This window comes from Fusarium flagelliforme (assembly GCF_020744385.1).
Source record: "Fusarium flagelliforme strain FIESC 12 MPI-CAGE-AA-0113 chromosome Unknown B0J16scaffold_1, whole genome shotgun sequence".
Lineage (NCBI taxonomy): Eukaryota > Fungi > Ascomycota > Sordariomycetes > Hypocreales > Nectriaceae > Fusarium > Fusarium flagelliforme.
The window spans coordinates 1670083-1687410 of record NW_025763503.1 but is presented as its reverse complement, the minus strand read 5'-3'; the positions used below and the strand labels follow the sequence as shown (position 1 = coordinate 1687410).

At 50.2% G+C, this 17328-nt stretch overlaps 6 protein-coding genes across 6 annotated transcripts; 3 read left to right on the top strand and 3 right to left on the bottom strand.

The window, feature by feature from the left end:
- Window positions 1-96: 96 nt before the first annotated feature.
- B0J16DRAFT_390813 (GNAT domain-containing protein) lies at window positions 97-681 on the bottom strand (the record flags this gene model as incomplete). Its single annotated transcript, XM_046131899.1, has 1 exon — window positions 97-681. One exon carries the CDS (start codon window positions 679-681, stop codon window positions 97-99), a length of 585 nt encoding a protein of 194 aa, XP_045988522.1.
- A 1947-nt stretch (window positions 682-2628) lies between these two features.
- B0J16DRAFT_408563 (P-loop containing nucleoside triphosphate hydrolase protein) lies at window positions 2629-7084 on the top strand. Its single transcript, XM_046133040.1, has 2 exons — window positions 2629-2896; window positions 2948-7084. Exons 1-2 carry the CDS (start codon window positions 2840-2842, stop codon window positions 6944-6946), a joined length of 4056 nt encoding a protein of 1351 aa, XP_045988521.1. The 5' UTR covers window positions 2629-2839; the 3' UTR covers window positions 6947-7084.
- A 168-nt stretch (window positions 7085-7252) lies between these two features.
- On the top strand, window positions 7253-9357 carry B0J16DRAFT_359471 (prion-inhibition and propagation-domain-containing protein; the record flags this gene model as incomplete). The annotated part of the gene is made up of 4 exons (XM_046129653.1): window positions 7253-7867; window positions 7916-7954; window positions 8006-8634; window positions 8815-9357. Exons 1-4 carry the CDS (start codon window positions 7354-7356, stop codon window positions 9355-9357), a joined length of 1725 nt encoding a protein of 574 aa, XP_045988520.1. The 5' UTR covers window positions 7253-7353.
- Window positions 9358-9935: 578 nt separating this feature from the next.
- B0J16DRAFT_7774 (protein-tyrosine phosphatase-like protein) lies at window positions 9936-12279 on the bottom strand. The gene is made up of 3 exons (XM_046134467.1): window positions 12100-12279; window positions 11585-11905; window positions 9936-11528 (listed from the first exon to the last, which is right to left on the bottom strand). Exons 1-3 carry the CDS (start codon window positions 12179-12181, stop codon window positions 10021-10023), a joined length of 1911 nt encoding a protein of 636 aa, XP_045988519.1. The 5' UTR covers window positions 12182-12279; the 3' UTR covers window positions 9936-10020.
- Window positions 12280-13829: 1550 nt separating this feature from the next.
- B0J16DRAFT_377342 (transcription factor Pcc1-domain-containing protein) lies at window positions 13830-14267 on the top strand (the record flags this gene model as incomplete). Its single annotated transcript, XM_046130833.1, has 2 exons — window positions 13830-13921; window positions 13955-14267. 2 exons carry the CDS (start codon window positions 13830-13832, stop codon window positions 14265-14267), a joined length of 405 nt encoding a protein of 134 aa, XP_045988518.1.
- A 357-nt stretch (window positions 14268-14624) lies between these two features.
- On the bottom strand, window positions 14625-17078 carry B0J16DRAFT_7740 (uncharacterized protein). Its single transcript, XM_046134465.1, has 2 exons — window positions 16291-17078; window positions 14625-16220 (listed from the first exon to the last, which is right to left on the bottom strand). The coding sequence occupies exons 1-2, from the start codon at window positions 16828-16830 to the stop codon at window positions 14799-14801; spliced, it is 1962 nt and encodes a 653-aa protein (XP_045988517.1). The 5' UTR covers window positions 16831-17078; the 3' UTR covers window positions 14625-14798.
- Window positions 17079-17328: the final 250 nt, after the last annotated feature.

The window sequence follows — 17328 nt, the reverse complement described above, 5'->3', positions numbered from 1 at the left end:
ACAGAACAAAGGGTATTTGTAGTCTTGAAACGCTCAAAGATTCGATTTAGGTGATATTTAGATGTTTTGCTTTATTGTGATTCTCCACGGCCTGGACTATGCCGCGCATGTCTGTTGCGATGTCCACTCATCCCTCGTAACCTTGTATTCCACTTCACCCTCCTCAATCCCGGGAGGAGGATTCTCGTACTTGTTGTGAAATGTTCGAGCATGCTTGAGGCCAATCTTTGCCATGACAGCCCTTGATCCCTGGTTCACAGCCATGGTCTCGCCATATACCTCCTCCACTTTGAGGTCCTCCAGACCGTGCTTCACCAGTGCTTGAGAACCCTCCTTGGCGTAACCCTGACCCCAAAACTTGGGAAGGATTCTTAGACCGAACTCGACTCGCTTCTTGTTGACTTGGGGAGGAGTATCGTTGCTCTGGCTGGGTGCCAGCACCCACCAGCCCACAAATTTCTCGCCAGCGAAGCCGGCCCAGCATCCAAGACCGGATCCGAATGAGGCTGTCTCGAGCAGTAGTTTGTGTACAATAGTTGACTCGTCCGCGGTAAGTGGCTTTCCGTAGCCAATGTACTTCATCACTTCGGGGTCTGAGTCCAGTTGGTAGATGTAGTCTCCGTGTTCGGACCCGAGAGGCCGTAGCTCGAGACGCTCAGTGCGGAGTGTTGCTTGGCTCATGATTGGTATCTAATCGAGTCTGGTGGAGGTTTAGGTGATGAAAGCTGTATATAAAGGATAGTGATTTAGATAGTTGCAGACGAGATCTCTTCCAAGACATTCATGTGCTTCATCGGCTCTTATATATGTAATACCAAGAGATCTAAGAGCAGGGCTCTGATCCCGTCTGTGGAACAAATCGAGTCGCATATCACAATACAACCGTAAGTCACTGCTGGTCAACGGGGGTCTTGTTTTGATGCAGCACGGAGAACCAGTTGCGGGCGTGCTAAGATGCTGCTTTCCTGAAACACGACAAGATCAGCATCTTGGCATCTTCTAACTGTCGTAGTTTCTGCCTGTTGTTTGGACGTGAACTGCCGGAGGCATGAAGCCTAGACAGGGACAAATTGTCTGTTCTCCTCTCACGTGCCAAGATTACTACTCTACCTGTACCTTTGTAAAGCAGTGAACTTGATAAGTGGATGGAGAAATAAGCATGACATTAACCTTTTCCACTTTAATTGTGCTAAATTATGACTTTAATTCTCGAGATCTAGTCATATCAGGTTACTCCACCATTCTAGATTGGTTGTTGTAACCGACGATCAATCTATGAAGGCAAAAGACTTGGGTAGTGGGAGGTACAGTCTTACAATTCCACAGATCGGCCAAGGGGGAAGGTGCGTTTTGGTCGATACCTTGCGCGTATGCATGCATGTGAATATCCATATCTATGCATATATCCATTCTCGTTCCCCGATACTGTACTCACCTGATTTACTTGCCTCACCAAAAGAAATGGGTTCAAACATCATCAAAATTAACTTGACCAACTCAAAAACTTTGATCTTCTTTACCCGCTGTATTGACGACAGAATAAGCATAAAAACGCCTCTCGGGACATTGGTCATCGACTAAGCACATCTAGCGTCTGTACAAAGCAGTTCCTTTCTCCGATAGGATGAAGTAGACTCTATGAGGGCATTCATCCCGACGCATCTCCACCAAGTCTCCGTCATGCGGCTTTTATCAGGGATTATCTGCACTAAAGAAAGCCCCTGTCATGACGACTGACCTGGGAATTCCACCTATACTCGCAGTCGGCCAAAGGATTCAAGTCGAACGACCTCACAATATTCGACTTGCCTGAAGCAAAGAAGCTGCTCGGAGCTCCCTGGTCGCCAAGACGATGCATTGACTCTCGAATATGGTTAACCAACTGACGATCACGCCCGATGCTCGGCGGTTTCTTCACGTTCCCTGCTTGCTTAGGAGCTTGGCGCCACATCACGTCGCATTCATCTTATCATATCAATCACCTCATCTTATCTGATCCTAATTCTCCATCCGTTTGGCCCCCGACGTTTTCTTGGTTGCCGATCCCTGCACACGCCGGCTCACCAGATCCTCTCTCAATTTTGAGTTTGTCAGGCAAACCGTCTTCACCCGCTTTATCCACCGGTTTACTTGGCTAAGAATCTGAGTCTTGTTCCCTTTGAGATATATTGTACTGGTATGGGCGGCCTAGACGGGCAGGTGTACAGGGAGCAGTTCCGTGTAGAGGATAAAGACTCTTCCAGTTTACCAGCTTACGAAACAAAATCGCCTCCACTCCATCGGCGAAACAAGTGATTCAAGGGTCTTCCTGTTCAAACATGGACGTGGCCTTTCCGGTGGGCTGCCTGCGGCAACTCGACCTCCTGGTCTTGGTGGGCCGTTGCCCATCTCTCCCGATTCACTCAGAGACATCATTCAGGCATCTCAAAGACCCATAGAGACCATGCGATGGCACCTTGAACTGCACGGGCGTGAAGTGTAAATCTACTGTGCCAGTTGAACATGTGCACACATGTACAGATGAGCTTCCCTAGTCGACAAATTAGCACTTGCATAACATGGTCGTCTTGGCTCAGGGTGCTCCTACATCGGCCGTTTAATTGAAATTTTGTGTATGATGCTGGCCTACGAGATTGCACCTCATGCCCTTACTACGTAGTCTACCACTGCAATTTCTTTTCCGTAACTGGGGAGCTTCCCATGGAACATCCTGAGTAGCAGTTGGTCTTTCCCAGACACTGTCAGTCTCATTCACTTCTTGTCTTGTGATACAAGCAACCAGACATCGAGTGTGTTGGAAGAACACCCCTGGCCCAGTACTCAAACAACAGTTGAAGTCATGGCTGTTGAGCCTAAAAAGGCGGCCCCTGAGGAGTCGAAGAAGAGTATCTTCTCTGTAAGTCAAACGAGAAACCCAAATCGTTAACACAATCACTGATAACAGTAGCGATTTTGCCAATTCCTCAAGTCCCTCAAGACATTTTTCGCCTATCTCGAACTCCTCTTCGCCGCTGGTCCAACATGGGTCGACTACTGCCTCATCGCATTGGGCACCCTTTGCGCGGTAGGAGCTGGTGTTCCATTCCCACTCATGGGTGTTCTATTCGGCCAGCTTATTGATAACTTCAACGGCGCCACATGCGCAGCGGACGGCAGCAACTCCGGTTCTAGCGAAGCAGCGTCAGATCCTCTCGACTATGAGAACGCCATCAATGACAAGGTTATAAAGACAGCTTGGATTGGCGCAATTGCTCTTGTTCTCATTTATGGTCACCTTACCTGCTGGAACATCATCAGCCAGCGTCTAGCCCAGCGCCTACGAACCCGTTACGTCTCGGCTCTCCTGCGCCAGCCACCAGAGTTCTTCGACACTCGCGGCGCTTCTGGCCAAGTCTCGAGTCGACTTCAAGGTGATATCACAGCCGTGCAAGCTGGTACATCAGAGAAGGTTGGCAACATCATCACGACTCTGAGCTTCTTCGTTACAGTCTTCATCATTGCCTTCACGAAACAACCCAGACTTGCCGGAATCTTGATATGCATGCTTCCAGCATTCCTCCTTTCTGGAATATTGGGAGGGAGGTACTTGGGGAAGTTTGTGGTCAAACAGCTAGAAGCCTCTACTGCAGCCTCTTCTATTGCTTCAGAGGCGTTATCGCATGTCACTGTAGTTCAAGCTTTTGGCGCCGCACCTCGCCTCGAAGAGAAGTTTGCGGAACACATGGCCCGCTCTCGCAAATACGCAATACTTAAATCTTCGGTCGCTGCTGTTCAAACGGGTCTTCTCTACTTTATCGCTTACTCAGGCAATGCTTTGGCCTTCTGGCAAGGCAGCAAGAAGATCGCAGAGTCCGTGGCGAACAATGACGGAAACACCACTGTCGGTGAGATCTACGCAATTGTCTACCTTCTTGTAGACGCTTGCGTTATGCTTGGTGGAATGGCGCCTACTCTGCCTTTCCTAGGAGCAGCTGTGGGCGCATTCCAACGACTCAAAGAAGATATCGACGCTCCGTCAAACATCGACGGCACATCCGATGAGGGTACCGTACTTCCTCCCACCGGGGCCAAGTCTCTCACTTTCCGTAACGTCTCATTCGAGTATGCCTCTCGCCCCGGCCAGCCTGTTCTTCAAAATGTCGACCTCGAGTTTCCTGCTGGAAAGTACACAGCTATCGTTGGACTTTCTGGCAGTGGAAAGTCCACTATAGCAGCACTGATTGCGCGTCTACATGATCCTACCGAGGGCAAGGTCGAGCTCGAAGGCCATGACTTGCGAGATCTCAATGTTAAATCTCTCCGAAGTTTCATTAGTTTTGTCCAGCAGGAACCGTCGCTTCTTGACCGGTCCGTTCTCGAGAACATCGCACTTGGGCTGATCAACTCGCCGAAAGAGTCGCATCAACATTTGAAACCTCTTCTCAAAGGCCCCGAGCTTGCTAAGATGGCTGCGCAGGGTAAGGAGGCACTCATTTCGTCCGCATCCTTGGGACCCGAGTTTGCTGAAATCGCCGAATTGATCAAGCGTGCTACCGAGCAGGCTGATGCGGCTACTTTCATTGAACGCCTTGAACTTGGCTACGGTACATCCGCTGGACCCAAGGGATCACTCGTCAGCGGAGGACAGCGACAGAGAATCGCCCTTGCACGAGCGTTGATTCGTGACCCTGAAATTCTTGTTCTTGATGAAGCAACTGCCGCCCTCGATTCTGCTAGTGAGAAGAGAATCCAGCTCGCCGTTGAACGAGCCGCCGCTGAAAAGCGAACTATCATCTCGATTGCACATCGTCTGTCGACAATTCGAAACGCTGACAATATCGTTGTTATGCAAGCGGGACGAGTGGTTGAGCAGGGAACTTATGACGAGCTTATGGCCAAGGAAGATGGCGAGTTTGCACACATGGCCAAGCTCCAAACTGTTGGAAACAAGAGTGGCTCAGCATCTGTTGATGGTGATTCAATTGGCGCTTCCACTCTTCGAGCGGACACCCAACTAAACGAGAAGGCCGAATTCTCCGAGACCAAGCAGTCATTGGATGCTCAGTCGTCCAAAAAGGATGGAGAAGAAGAGCCTAAGAAGGACGAAGAGGCGAAGGATCATGAACTGGACGAAGTGAAACCTTTCAGCTCTGTCATGAAGGGCCTTGTATGGTTAATTCGGCCATCTTTAGGCTGGTTCACTCTTGCCATGATCGCTGCGGTCTTTGTTGGTGCCACTTTCTCTGGTTCCGGTATTATCTTTGGTTTCACTGTTGGAGCACTCAACCCGTGTGCCAATACTCTCGACCACATTCGATCCATGGGCAACATGTTTGCAGGTCTGTTCTTCATGCTTGCCGCTGTGGAGCTGATCGCCAACTTCTTCGCCTGGCTGGGCTTTGGTATTGTCGCGGAAAGACTTCTTTATAACCTGCGTGTCTTGTCGTTCCGATCTTTGTTAGAGCAAAGCATCCACTGGCATCAATCCGAAGGTCGAACTCCCACCAGTCTACTTGGCATCATCACTAAGGATAGCATGTCTGTGGGTGCATTCAGTGGATCAACATTTGGTACTGTGTTTGCTATTCTGATAAACGTCCTCATTGCGATCATCATCTCCCACATCTTTGCATGGAAGATCGCATTGGTGTGTCTGGTCACACTTCCTATTCTGCTTGGCTCTGGTTTCATGCAACTGCGAATGCTGGCTCGTTATGAAGAGCGTCATCAAGCCGCGTTCTCAACTGCTACTTCACTCGCAACAGAGGCTATCCAGTCCATTCGCACTGTTGCCGTCTTATCTCTCGAAAACGAGTACATGGAAGGTTTCTCTCGCCTACTCAAGCCTCCGAGGAAGGAGGTTGTGCGCGCCTCAGTCACGACCAATATCTGGCTGGCCATTTCGTATACAACTGGCACCTTCATCAACGCTCTCGCATATTGGTGGGGTTCTCAACTCATTATGAAGGGAGAGTACACTCAAAAAGACTTCCTTATCATCTTGGTGGCTATGTTGACAAGCGCCCAGCTTTGGAGTGGCATGTTCTCTCTTGCTCCAGAGTTCTCGCGCGCTCGGCTTGCCCTGTCCCGTGTTATGACGGTCGTCAACATGGGAAGCAGCACCCATACTGGAAAACCTGGACAAGATCCGTCCAAAGCAGGACAAGACCCCGAGGCCGTAGTGGGAGAAAAGCCGCTCAGTCCAGCAGAGAACCATGGCCGTGGCGGCGCGAGGGTGACTTTCAAGAATGTCTCCTTTGCCTACCCAAGCCGACCCGACGCCACTGTCCTCGACAATGTCTCTTTTACACTCCCACCCAATCAATTCTGTGGTCTTGTTGGTCCTTCGGGCGCTGGCAAGTCTACCATCATGAACATTGTGCAACGTTTGTACGAGCCCACGGCCGGAACAGTCCTCATCGACGACCAGGATATCACCAAGCTCTCTACGTCATTCCGTGACACGATTGCTCTGGTTCCTCAAGAGCCTGCTCTTTTCGATGGCAGTGTGCGTTTCAACGTCGGTCTTGGAGCACCTCCTGGCCACGAGGCTACAGATGCCGAGATTGAGGAGGCTTGTCGTTTGGCAAACATTCATGATGTTATCGCGGCCCTTCCTGACGGTTACGATACTGAATGTGGCCCATCTGCTTCTCGCCTATCAGGTGGCCAAAGACAACGTCTCGCAATTGCCCGCGCTCTTGTCCGTCGTCCACGCCTGTTGCTTCTCGATGAGAGTACCAGCGCTCTCGATGCTGCTAGCGAAGCGGCCCTTCAAAAAGGTCTTGAGAGGGCATCGAGAGGCACGACTGTGTTGGCCATCACTCACCGACTGCATACTGTTCAAAAGGCGGATGTCATCTTCATTGTCGAAGGAGGCCAGATCGTTGACAGCGGGCGACATGCTCAGTTGATGGAGCGAAGAGAGAGTTACAGAGTGAATGCGATGCAGCAAATGTTGCAATGAAGCACAGTGAAAGGTGCTCAGTACGGAAGAAAATAGCTGGCGTGCGTGTATTGCATAAATTAAAAGATCCTCTAAGGATTGGGCTACCAAAATAAGGTATCATAATTGCTAGTCTAAGGTACCTACCATAAAGCAACTAAATTATTTATCTCTTACATTCTGACCGGCCAGTTCTTCTGATGCCCTGGCGGACTCTTACGTGTAGATGATCCTCTTTAAACCTTCCTTTCTGAGCTTATTAAGCATCAACCCAAATCTATCTAGTCCTGCAGCTTGCATATGGCTTTGTACATCCGAAATAATTAATCAAGTCTTTCCAATATTCGTATATTGAATACAATTGCCCTCACCTCTCACAGGCTTCATCTGTCCATCTCCACCTTCGACCTCTCACTCACACTCGCGCAATGGCTGCCGAGACTGTAGGAACTGCCCTCGCTGTAGTAGGCGTCCTCGGCCAGCTCTTTGACGGCTGCGTAAAAGCGTGCAATCTCTTCACAACCGCCGCAAACATTGACACGGACAGCCAGAGACTTCTCTGTAAAGTGCGCATAGAAGAGATGCGGCTTGTCGTCTGGGGTCGGGACTGGGGTGTTGCAGAGGGGAGACTTGAGGCTCATCTCGAGAGCACAAGGAATCCTCAGTTGAGAAGTCTAGCCTTTCAGATTCTTGAGGAGTTGCATAGTGCTGTCACGGATTTTAAGAAACTTAAAGATAGGTATGGTTTGGTTGATGAGGATGCTAGTGAGAACGGGAGAGCTACTTTGGATGTTGGGAAGACCAAGATTAGGAAGTCTCCTTCGCCTTCGAGAAAAGGCTCCAAAGATGGGGAAGGTAAAAAGTCGAATGGAGTCTCGAAGACGATGAGTGAGATGAGTTGGGGGAAGGGTATGGGCTTGAGAGCGAGATGGGTTATAGCAGGTGAGCTCTCACTATGCTATCTCAAAGTATCACGACTAACTTGGATAGATAAAGATAAGTTTACAAATCTACTCAAAGACCTACGAGGTACATCACTCTTTTGGGTCATCGTAATATCGACTAATCCCTGTACTCAAGACTTTAACGATGGCCTCGAGCGTCTCTTCCCATCGTCTCACCTCCCATCCTTCCAACGTGCCTGGACTCATCAACTCCTCGAATCCGCCCAGCGCGACATAGCTCAGCTCTCCCTGCTGGAAACAGCGTCAACAGGCGTCTACCCCAAGCTCACCACCTCAGCCAACCTCAAGAAGCTCCGGATAAACCTTGACGCTAAACCCCAAGCCTCTTTCAAACCAACCTTCGCCCTCAAAGTTCCCCGTGCTGCGCTTAAGCTGAGTGAAGATGACGGCAATGGAGGGCGCAGCAAAGGAAGGCACGAAAGAGCGGGCGATGTCGTTATTGAATGGGTGGACTATGATTGTGATGATGTGGACGAGCGTGTTGCTCACGTTCGTCGTCTGGATGATCTCGCTCGGATGATGCATTCTGCTTCCGAGTGTCACCCTGATCTTCACAGCATCGACTGCGTAGGCTATGTCGATGACCATGCGCGAAGCAGATATGGCCTTGTATACAAAGCGCCCTCGCCAACCTTCTCGACACTCCACGAGCTCATCGCCAGTACGGATCTCAAGACTCCCGACCTCGATGATCGAGTTCGCCTGGCGCATACGCTCGCGGTTGCTCTGTGGTCCTTGCATTCTGTTGGTTAGGCTTGCCTATACCTATGTTTGTGTTTGTGTTTGTGTTTGCCTTACTGACTTACAGTTACACAGCTGTACAAGTCACTAAGAACAAACTGCTGATGCCTATAGAGGCATTATGTCAGGACTATTATAAATAGTCCTCTTTCTTCTAGCTAGATTAGACTTACATCAATCAAGCCTTCTTTTACATATCTATCTCATTCTCTTGATTGGCTTCACAAGAGTCTCTGCAGTTCGAATATCCTCTTCTTCCCTTCTGCCATCTCTACATCAGCACACTCATCAACTGCTACATCTGCCCTGGTGCCCGATATAAAGCGTCCTTACCTTACTGGCTTCGATGCCTCGCGGCCTGATCTCGACACCGCGCTTTCTGTTGTCCCGCGTAATCCATCTATCATGACACTCCATCGACATCCAGCATCGCTGCGTGGCTATTCACACTGTAAACCCATGGACATTTATAGTCTAGGGCTGGTACTTCTTGAAATTGGACTGTGGAAAGTTCTGCAAACTTACCACAAGCCGCACTACTCTGCTGATCGATGGCGCGACAAGGTACTGCGTACTGCCCTCGTTCCTGGTTTGGGTAGTAAAGTCGGTCGTCGATACCGTGATGTTGTGGACAAATGTCTGGCTGTGAGTGAAGATATGACGAGTGCTGAGGCTGCAAAAGTGATAGAAGACGTTGTGACGGCTCTCGAAGGTATTCGAGTATGATGATGTTACCTGCAGCAGGACGGGATGCCATGAATGATATGAAGATTATTAAAAACATGACCAGCACGAGTTGACGAAGAGGTTGTTTGAACGATATAAGCAGTTTATTTCGGATGCACATATATAAATAGTCGTAAAAGCCCGCTGCCCTTTCATCTCCAGTGCTCCTCATGGATTGTAATCAAGAAGAGTCGATCAATGCAATGCCAAACCAAATCAATACAGAATAGCAAAATTCCAATCAGTTCCTTTCCTGGACGCCGTCGCAAATTAAACTCCGTTATGTCTTCACTCCTCCTCTCCGAGACAATGTTTTTTTGTTCGCGTCTCTCTGAATGCCCTCTTCCTTGATCATTACAAACTCCATTCAAACTATGCCGCAACGATGCTTGAATGCCGCAGAAACTGGAATATCTTGCAGGTTCGAAATGGCAAACAACAGAAAGCCAAACACGCCACGAAAAGTGATCGCGGGAGAAGAATCGGTTCAACATTCAAACACAAACGCCCATCATCCCCTTTCGAGCCAGAAACGCCAATGCATGCCAGACGTTGAGATCTCGTGACGTACGTGAGTCATGATCATGATTTAGAGTCGTACAGTTGCCTGTTGCGCTTCGCGTTAGAACGCTGAAGCGGTTGGACTCGCTTAGTTGGTGCCTTCTAAGCTCCTGAGACCTTGCGAGCTGTTGAGGCTGCTGTCACCGAAGTGCCATGGTTGGCGCTGCCTACTCTGCCGCTGGTCTTGCGAACGCCGGATTCCTTTGCGCGGAGAGGAGACTCACCCTGGCGCTTGCTGCCGCGAACCTTCGTCAGAACACCAGGGGTGCTGGGAACCCGGTCAACGTGCTTAGATGATCGCACAGACCCAATGTTTTCAGCATCATGTGACGCATCGTTATCTATCGTGTAGACAGATGTGGTCTGACTCACGGATCGTACCTTCTCACTGCGTGCTGGTGATTGTGAAGTTGCCTTGCGGCGGCGCATGCGAAGGTGCAGCTCTTCATCGGATTCACCACCAGCCTGGCTATACTTAGCAATGAGCTCAGCTTCTTGCTCGACTGAGTATTGAACCTCGGCGGGGGCTCCTCCAGAGATAGAACGTTGATAAGGATGGTGACGGTCTCGAACGCCCTTTCGTGGTTGTCCTGGCGTAGGAGCTGGCAGATAGTCTTCTTGAACCCCAATGTTATTGCGGTCATGGTCAACTTCGCTCAGCGGTGTGCGATTTGAAGGGCTTCGGTTGGGTGGTGTTGAGGTCTGGCCGTTTCGCAGTGTTGTCTTTTGCATGGCACGGATGGGTGTGCTAGGGATGGGGTTGGCAGCAGCCATCTCTCTCCTTAGACGGCGCTCGATTCGCTCCTCAACCCACCACTCACGGAATGTGCCCTGGTTGAGATGAAGCCAGTGCTGTTGGGGACCGACAACCATACCAGGTCGCATGAATCGCATGAAAGAGATGACCTCGTTCGCTGTGAAACCATGGCGGTAGATGAGATAGGCGCCAATCAAGCAACCAGTTCGGCCCAGACCAGCCTTGCAGTGGACAGCGATTCCCTTCTTGCGCACAGTGATGGTCTCGTGAGCAAGTCGAATAAACTTGCGGACAGTTGTGAGCGAGGGACATGTGCCGTCATCGAAAATCATGTCCAGATGTTGAATACCCAGAGCCTCAAAGTATGAGGGTGAGTAGAGTTGTGAGTTGAGACGGACCACCAGACCAATGTTCTTCTCTGAAAAGTGCTTCAAGACGTTCTTGAAAGGCTTGGGCAGCTTGGGGTGAGCATCCACAGCGGATATCGTTCGTGGAAGCAGTGGGTACAGCTCAGAACCCTCTGTGATCTTTTGGACGGGGGCGTGCTGGGGAGAAGCAAACGCCAGGAAATGGGGGGTGATCCAGTTGAAATCACCATGCTCGACTCGCTCGAATCGCTCGTACTCGTCCAGGTCGAAGTTGTCCAAGTCGCAGCACTTCTCCTCCTTGGCCTTCCACACACCGTAAACAACATCCTGAACACTGATGCCGTAGTCGGCCTGGCTGTAACCCGCATCTCGGAAGGGCATCAGAGGAGGATCGACTTGCGCAATCGGGGCGAGGGCCAGATGGGGAGGCCAGTTCTGAATAAGGACCATGTAGCACGCGAGCATGCATGCGGCATTGGCGCGACCTTGGATCTCTGTTAGTTTCAATGCGTTGCGCGCGATTGTTAATGAATGAGCTCACTCTTGGGATCAGCAGCGCTCCAGAAGACAATGGGTCGCTCCTTGTTCTGCTTGGCGCCTAGTATGTCATGGAACTGGATAGCAAAGCGGTACAGGTGACCGATGTGCAGAGGACCAAAATCATGGTGGAAAGCGTTGTAAAGGAGTGTATCGTCGACAGTAAAGTAGCAGGGCTGAGGTCGAGATGGTTTGGCGAGCGGGGTAGCGCCGGCAGCGAGTCTTGTCGTTCTCTTCCTAGGAGAGACAGGCGCAGGCTCCTCGGGGTAGGGAAATGGCGTATCGGCAGTGGGAGCGACGTTGTAGGCAGCGAGGTACAAGCGATCTGGAATATAGTTTAGCGCCGACGTTGGAAGAGGCATGTTGTTGGCATGGAAATTGACGTCGGTGAAGTAAGGTAGAGTTTTGAACCACGGCGAGAAGTACAAGGGATAACAATGCGCCATAACTCTGGAAAGCCAGATGGCCATGGTACATATGAATTGAATGCTTTGAAATGGTGCAGAATTGATAACCTACCTGGAATGTACTCAACAATTTGCGCCATGCTCTGAGGTTGCGGCTGCGGTTGCAGTTGTGGGTGTCGACTGGAAGGTGCCATGTTGTTATTGTTGATGTTGACTTGGGTAGGTTGCGCTTCAGGGAGTCTGGGCGGTGGAACCGGCCAGTGAATGAGAGCAATACGAGGCAAGAGCTTTCGAATGCAATCGGAATATGATAAAAGTATAAACAAATATACAATCAAGATATTGAAGCAGCGACGATGTCTTGAATTTCAATCAATCAATTGTCAATCTCTCAGGTGACCAAAAGCAGGCGGTGACGACAGGAGGGATCAATTGCGTTCGGGCAGTTCAACGGGAAGCTGCAGCAGAGGCGTTTGATGGCTAAATGGGTGCGTCGGCAAGTTAGAGACACAAGGAGGAAAAAGATGAACAAGGTGTTCCAAGTCCAGCTCCAGCACGGACAAGAGAAGGCACCAAAGACAACTTTGGAGATGGAAAAAAGAATTGAAGGTCTTGGTTGACGATGTTGATGATAAGCAATGGGACCTGGGCTAGCGATTCTTTTGTATGGGCCATCTCTGGTTGTTTTCTGGCCCCTGCCCGAAACAGGTTGCTCCTTTGGATCATTGCCATAGCAACGTAGAGCAACGCAACGCCCTGGACCACAACAGACCGCTCCAGTTACGGGTGGCAGCCCCAGCTAACAAGCGCTAACTTACAGCACGGCTCCAGTCTAGCTGTTTACCTTATGGAGCACAGCACGGGCAGCACAGGGCAGTTGTCAATGTCTAGTGTTTATCGAATACTCAGCGCTTCGAGAGTCTCCATCGTTTCTCACGCGACAGACTTGACTCTCCACTATTAGAAAGGTTCCGTGAAACAGCTGTCACTACATGCCTCTGTTGAGTCAGTTCTGCTGCAGGTTCTCGTTCCCAACTCCACCATAGTCACAAACCTATTGTTTGCTAAAATACCCTATAACATTAGTCTCAACTACAAGTCTACGGAAGCAGTGTAACATCAGCAAGCACCCGTTGTAATCAAACCTGCAAGCCTAGGTTCCCATACATAAGGTAAGATTGAATGCTAGATGCACCATAAGATATTCCCGGGATAGCCTAGCTCCCGTACAACAAGACTATATTCTTCTGTTGTATGCATTTAGATCTGTTGTTATGATGGAAACCGGCTGTGGCTTTTTTTGTGGCGGTGCCATACAACCTAATTTGAACCTGGAAACCTCCAGGTCCAGCAATAACGTCAATCTTTACCGCCCGATCACCCACTGCCAACCAACCAATCTTATCCCCGCGCGGATATCAGAAACCTGCCGTCATTTTTCACTCACAGAGTTACACTCACTTTCCATCAATATTATCTATCAGTCTCAAATCACCAAAGAAACCGCCCAGGCTGTCTATTAAACCAAAACAAAAGATAAAACCACTCAAAGGTTCGATATAACGGGTGACGTTCCTCTCCCTTCGATATTGGGTCTAGATCTGCATTCCTTGACACGGCAGAGCCAAGTTAGTTCCGTCATTGAGACTATAAGCAAGGAAAAAAAGACAGCCGATTAAAGATCGATCGTATCGCATCACTCAAAGAGAGATTTAAGCGGTCGCTTCCTATAAGCAGTGACCACCTTCAACAAGACAACCATGACCGCCACTCCCGATGCCGAATTTCCCTGTTCAATGCAAGCCACCCCTCCCAGTCCCAGGCCCCGTCCCCTCCCTGACTATGACGCTTTACAAGGCTAAGGCTAAGCTCCAAGGCTGGCTGTTGTTTGTTGTTGTTGTCATAGCTCCCCTTCCCCTTCTTGACTTTGCCAGGTACCGTTACTGACCCCTGACCCCCTTGTCCAGTGTCCTGAACGTCCCGTTTCCCACTGCTCGACTGGCTACAACCGCTCTCAAGGCCATTGAGGTGGACCCTGAACTCTCCCCACTCGTCAGGCGACAGCTCACCGTTGTCCCGGCGCCGATGTCAAAGTCAACCCAAGGTTCACCAACTGGTCAAGATGCAGATGCAGATGCGTGGCTCCTCGAGGTTCAGTACAGAGCAACCACCAATCGAATGCTCCGTGTAGCTGTCAACGGCTTTATGGAGAGCTTGAAGCTTTCTGTGGAGGCTATGGAGCATCTAGATGCTGATGTCCTTGCTCAACAACAACAATAACACGATACCATCAATCATCACAATAAACAATTCTTCGATTTCCCTTCTCTTCTCTCTTCTCTTCCTCCGCTCTACCGTCACCTTCACCTCACGTCACTTGTTCGGATCTCGGATCTTGAATCTTAAATCTGCCATCTCACATCCATGTCTCACTATGCCTTGCTCGTTACGTGACGTGACTTGACTTGATTTGACTCTTGTATTCACCCCTGGTATACCAATACTCCAGATTCATATAAAAACGGCAATCCATCGTTTGTCGAATCATCCAATCGTGCCCCGTGTTGTCTTATATATATCAACAATACTCTACAGCCAGCTGGTCTACGCCCAGAAGCGCTTGTCTAATGCTCCGCCTCATCAGCCCCCAGACAAAACGCCAAAATAAAACATCGCTGCCGCCGTTGAGGATATAATGCAGAGTGCTGAACCCTTCGCGAACTAGACCGATCCCATTATGCTCCGGGGTTCCCATCCACACAGCGCTTATGTACCTTGCCCTGAACCAAACAAACCTTCATGCTTTTGTTATTACTTATCTTCCGCCGACCCTTGCAATCCTTCCAACCGCTTTTTTAATTCCTCAAGCTCCTTCTTCAGGTCCACATTCTCTTTCTCCAAGCTCTTCATATGTACGATAGCGTTCTCGACGACACTTGCTTTGCTGTTTTGCGCATTCGCCTGCTTCCCGTCCTTCTTGTCGCCTTCGTCCGTCAGGTTTGCTTTCTCGCCCCCAGGCAACAGACCGGCCATGACCTGCAACGCTGAATTGATTCGGTTGCGGCGCCCTTGCTCTGCAATCTTGTGTGACGTTCGCTTCGATGTGAGGTTGGTCGAAAGTTCGCTTGGGTATGAAACGCCCGGCACCTTGTTACCCTCCAGTATATTTTGGTAGTTGGATTTGGACATTAGTAGTTGAGAAGCGGCACTCTCCGCTGGTGTCATACCAGGTGTACCAGGTAGCAGAGGCTTGATGCTAGGAGATATTCTCGGCAATAGGGCAGGCGAGACGTGAACAGAACTCACAGACCTCTTCCGACTTGACCGAGGCGCGAGCTGAGGAGTTTTTCGTGCGGATGGCCCTGTTGATCCGGGTGCCAACTGAGGGCTTGCGCTTGCAGAAGCGGTGCCCGACTGGCGTGGGAAAATAGGAGATGGCAAAGGCTGGAAAGCAGACACCTTTCCAGCACCAGCTTCCACAATGGGGGACTGGACCGTAGAGCGTGAGATGACGGGTGTCATAGTCTTGCTGGATACCGATTCGGGCAACTCGAGTGACTCGATGTGATCAGAAACAATCGGTTCTTGATGTCCTGCAGCCTGCTTGTTGGCCCTGGATGCCGGCAGTTTCATTAGCGAAGCTGGTGTAGCTGGAGCGAGATTCAAGTCTACAGGACCCGGAATGGGTGTTTGCTGATTGCTCGACTGTGCTTGAATGTATGGCGATTTGCTTGTTGATCTCCTGTTGGGAATTGGAGGTGGGGGCATTTCTGAGAGTGCCTCTGGAGACACCGATGAATTCTCCTCTGCTGAGGTCTCAGTAGAGGTTGCAGACATGGGAAGAAAAGAGCTGTGGTTCTCTTCAACTTCACTGAGCACCTGTGAGACAATCGCAGGACTAGGTCCTACTTTCCGACGTTGGGGCTTAACAATGGGGGAACTTCGAATGCTAGCCTTTGCTCTCGACTTCGTAGCGGCCTTCTTCCTCACAGGCTTCCTGGGCAGGTCCAAAACTGATGTAACAGGAGCAGCGGATCTATCGTCCATGTCGATCGGCGAGTTATTCGTGTTCGTGTGGCGCGGGTCGTAAATTGTTGAAGGGTCATTTTGAGCATGAAGAGCAGGTGAAGTCAGAGGGCTGAAGTAGGCGCTGGGAATGGTGTAGCCGCTATCCATGGAGAAGTTGGGATCTAGAGGTGTCACTGCAGGTGAGACTAGGGGTGTGAAAGCCATCTAAGAGTAAGTCAGCATCAAAATCTCGAGGTTACAGACTGCCATATGAGAGGCAGTGGCGCTTCCTTACATCTTGCTCCTTCATGCGCTGGTGATAGCCTCTATCGTAAGCACCAGTGGTAGGGATCTGCTCTGCCTGGGAGTAGAAGTGCCCGCTGTTGGGCATCTCAAGACTTTGCGGTGTCGGAGGTACTGAGTGGTTGTGGTTGTGGAAGAAGGCAGCTTGCTGCTCCTGCAGTTGGCGCTGCTGTTGTTGAAACTTCTGTTGCTGAAGATACTGAATTTGGGCGTCAATGTTGGAGATGGGATCGCTCGCAGGTGTCATCATATGGGCTGGGATCGTTGGTTGACCAGCAGATGTCGACATTGGCATTGCGCCAGCTGTAGCCAACAGGCCTGGGTTGTCGCTGTCGGTCATTATTGTGTCCGGAACATCGCGCGACTGATTCATTAGTCCCTGTGATGAACCATCCTGGAAAGATTGGAAGTCGAAGTGCATGCCATCGCCCAGAGTTCCCATACTGCTCATGTCGAGGAACTGGTGAAAGTCTTCATCGCCGGCTGAAGCCATTGTCTGGTCTTGCCCATTCCAGGCCGTCGAACTCATCATGGCCGAATAAACGGCGAGCGTCGAGTAAAAGTGTTTACAATTGAATTTATCAGATTAGGCGGAGAGGGGGGTTGAGTAAACGGTGGGCTGCGCCAGTGAAGGCTGCGCAAGACGAAAAAAAGCCAGGTTTTCGAAGCAGCACCAAAGCGGAGAAACTGTATCCAAAAGAGAGAGAAATACAGTCGAAGCTGACAAGTATTCACGAAATAAAAACAGTCGAGGTGCGGGATCAAGATGCGCTCCAGTCGGGCACGAGAGATGGGTTACCGATAGATCGGCGGTGATACATAGACCGGAAATATCTTGGCAATAGTATCCAAGGGACAAAGCTTGTGATAAAATATAAGGTGGAATGAGTACCGCGGATGCTTTGAACGCTGCGACGATGCAGTAGTTGGTCCAGAGCGACAACTGGGTGGGAGGGCCAAGGGAGAAAGCCGACAGCGCTTTGTGATGCAATATGGGCGCAAATGTGATGCAGATACAAATGCAAGTAGA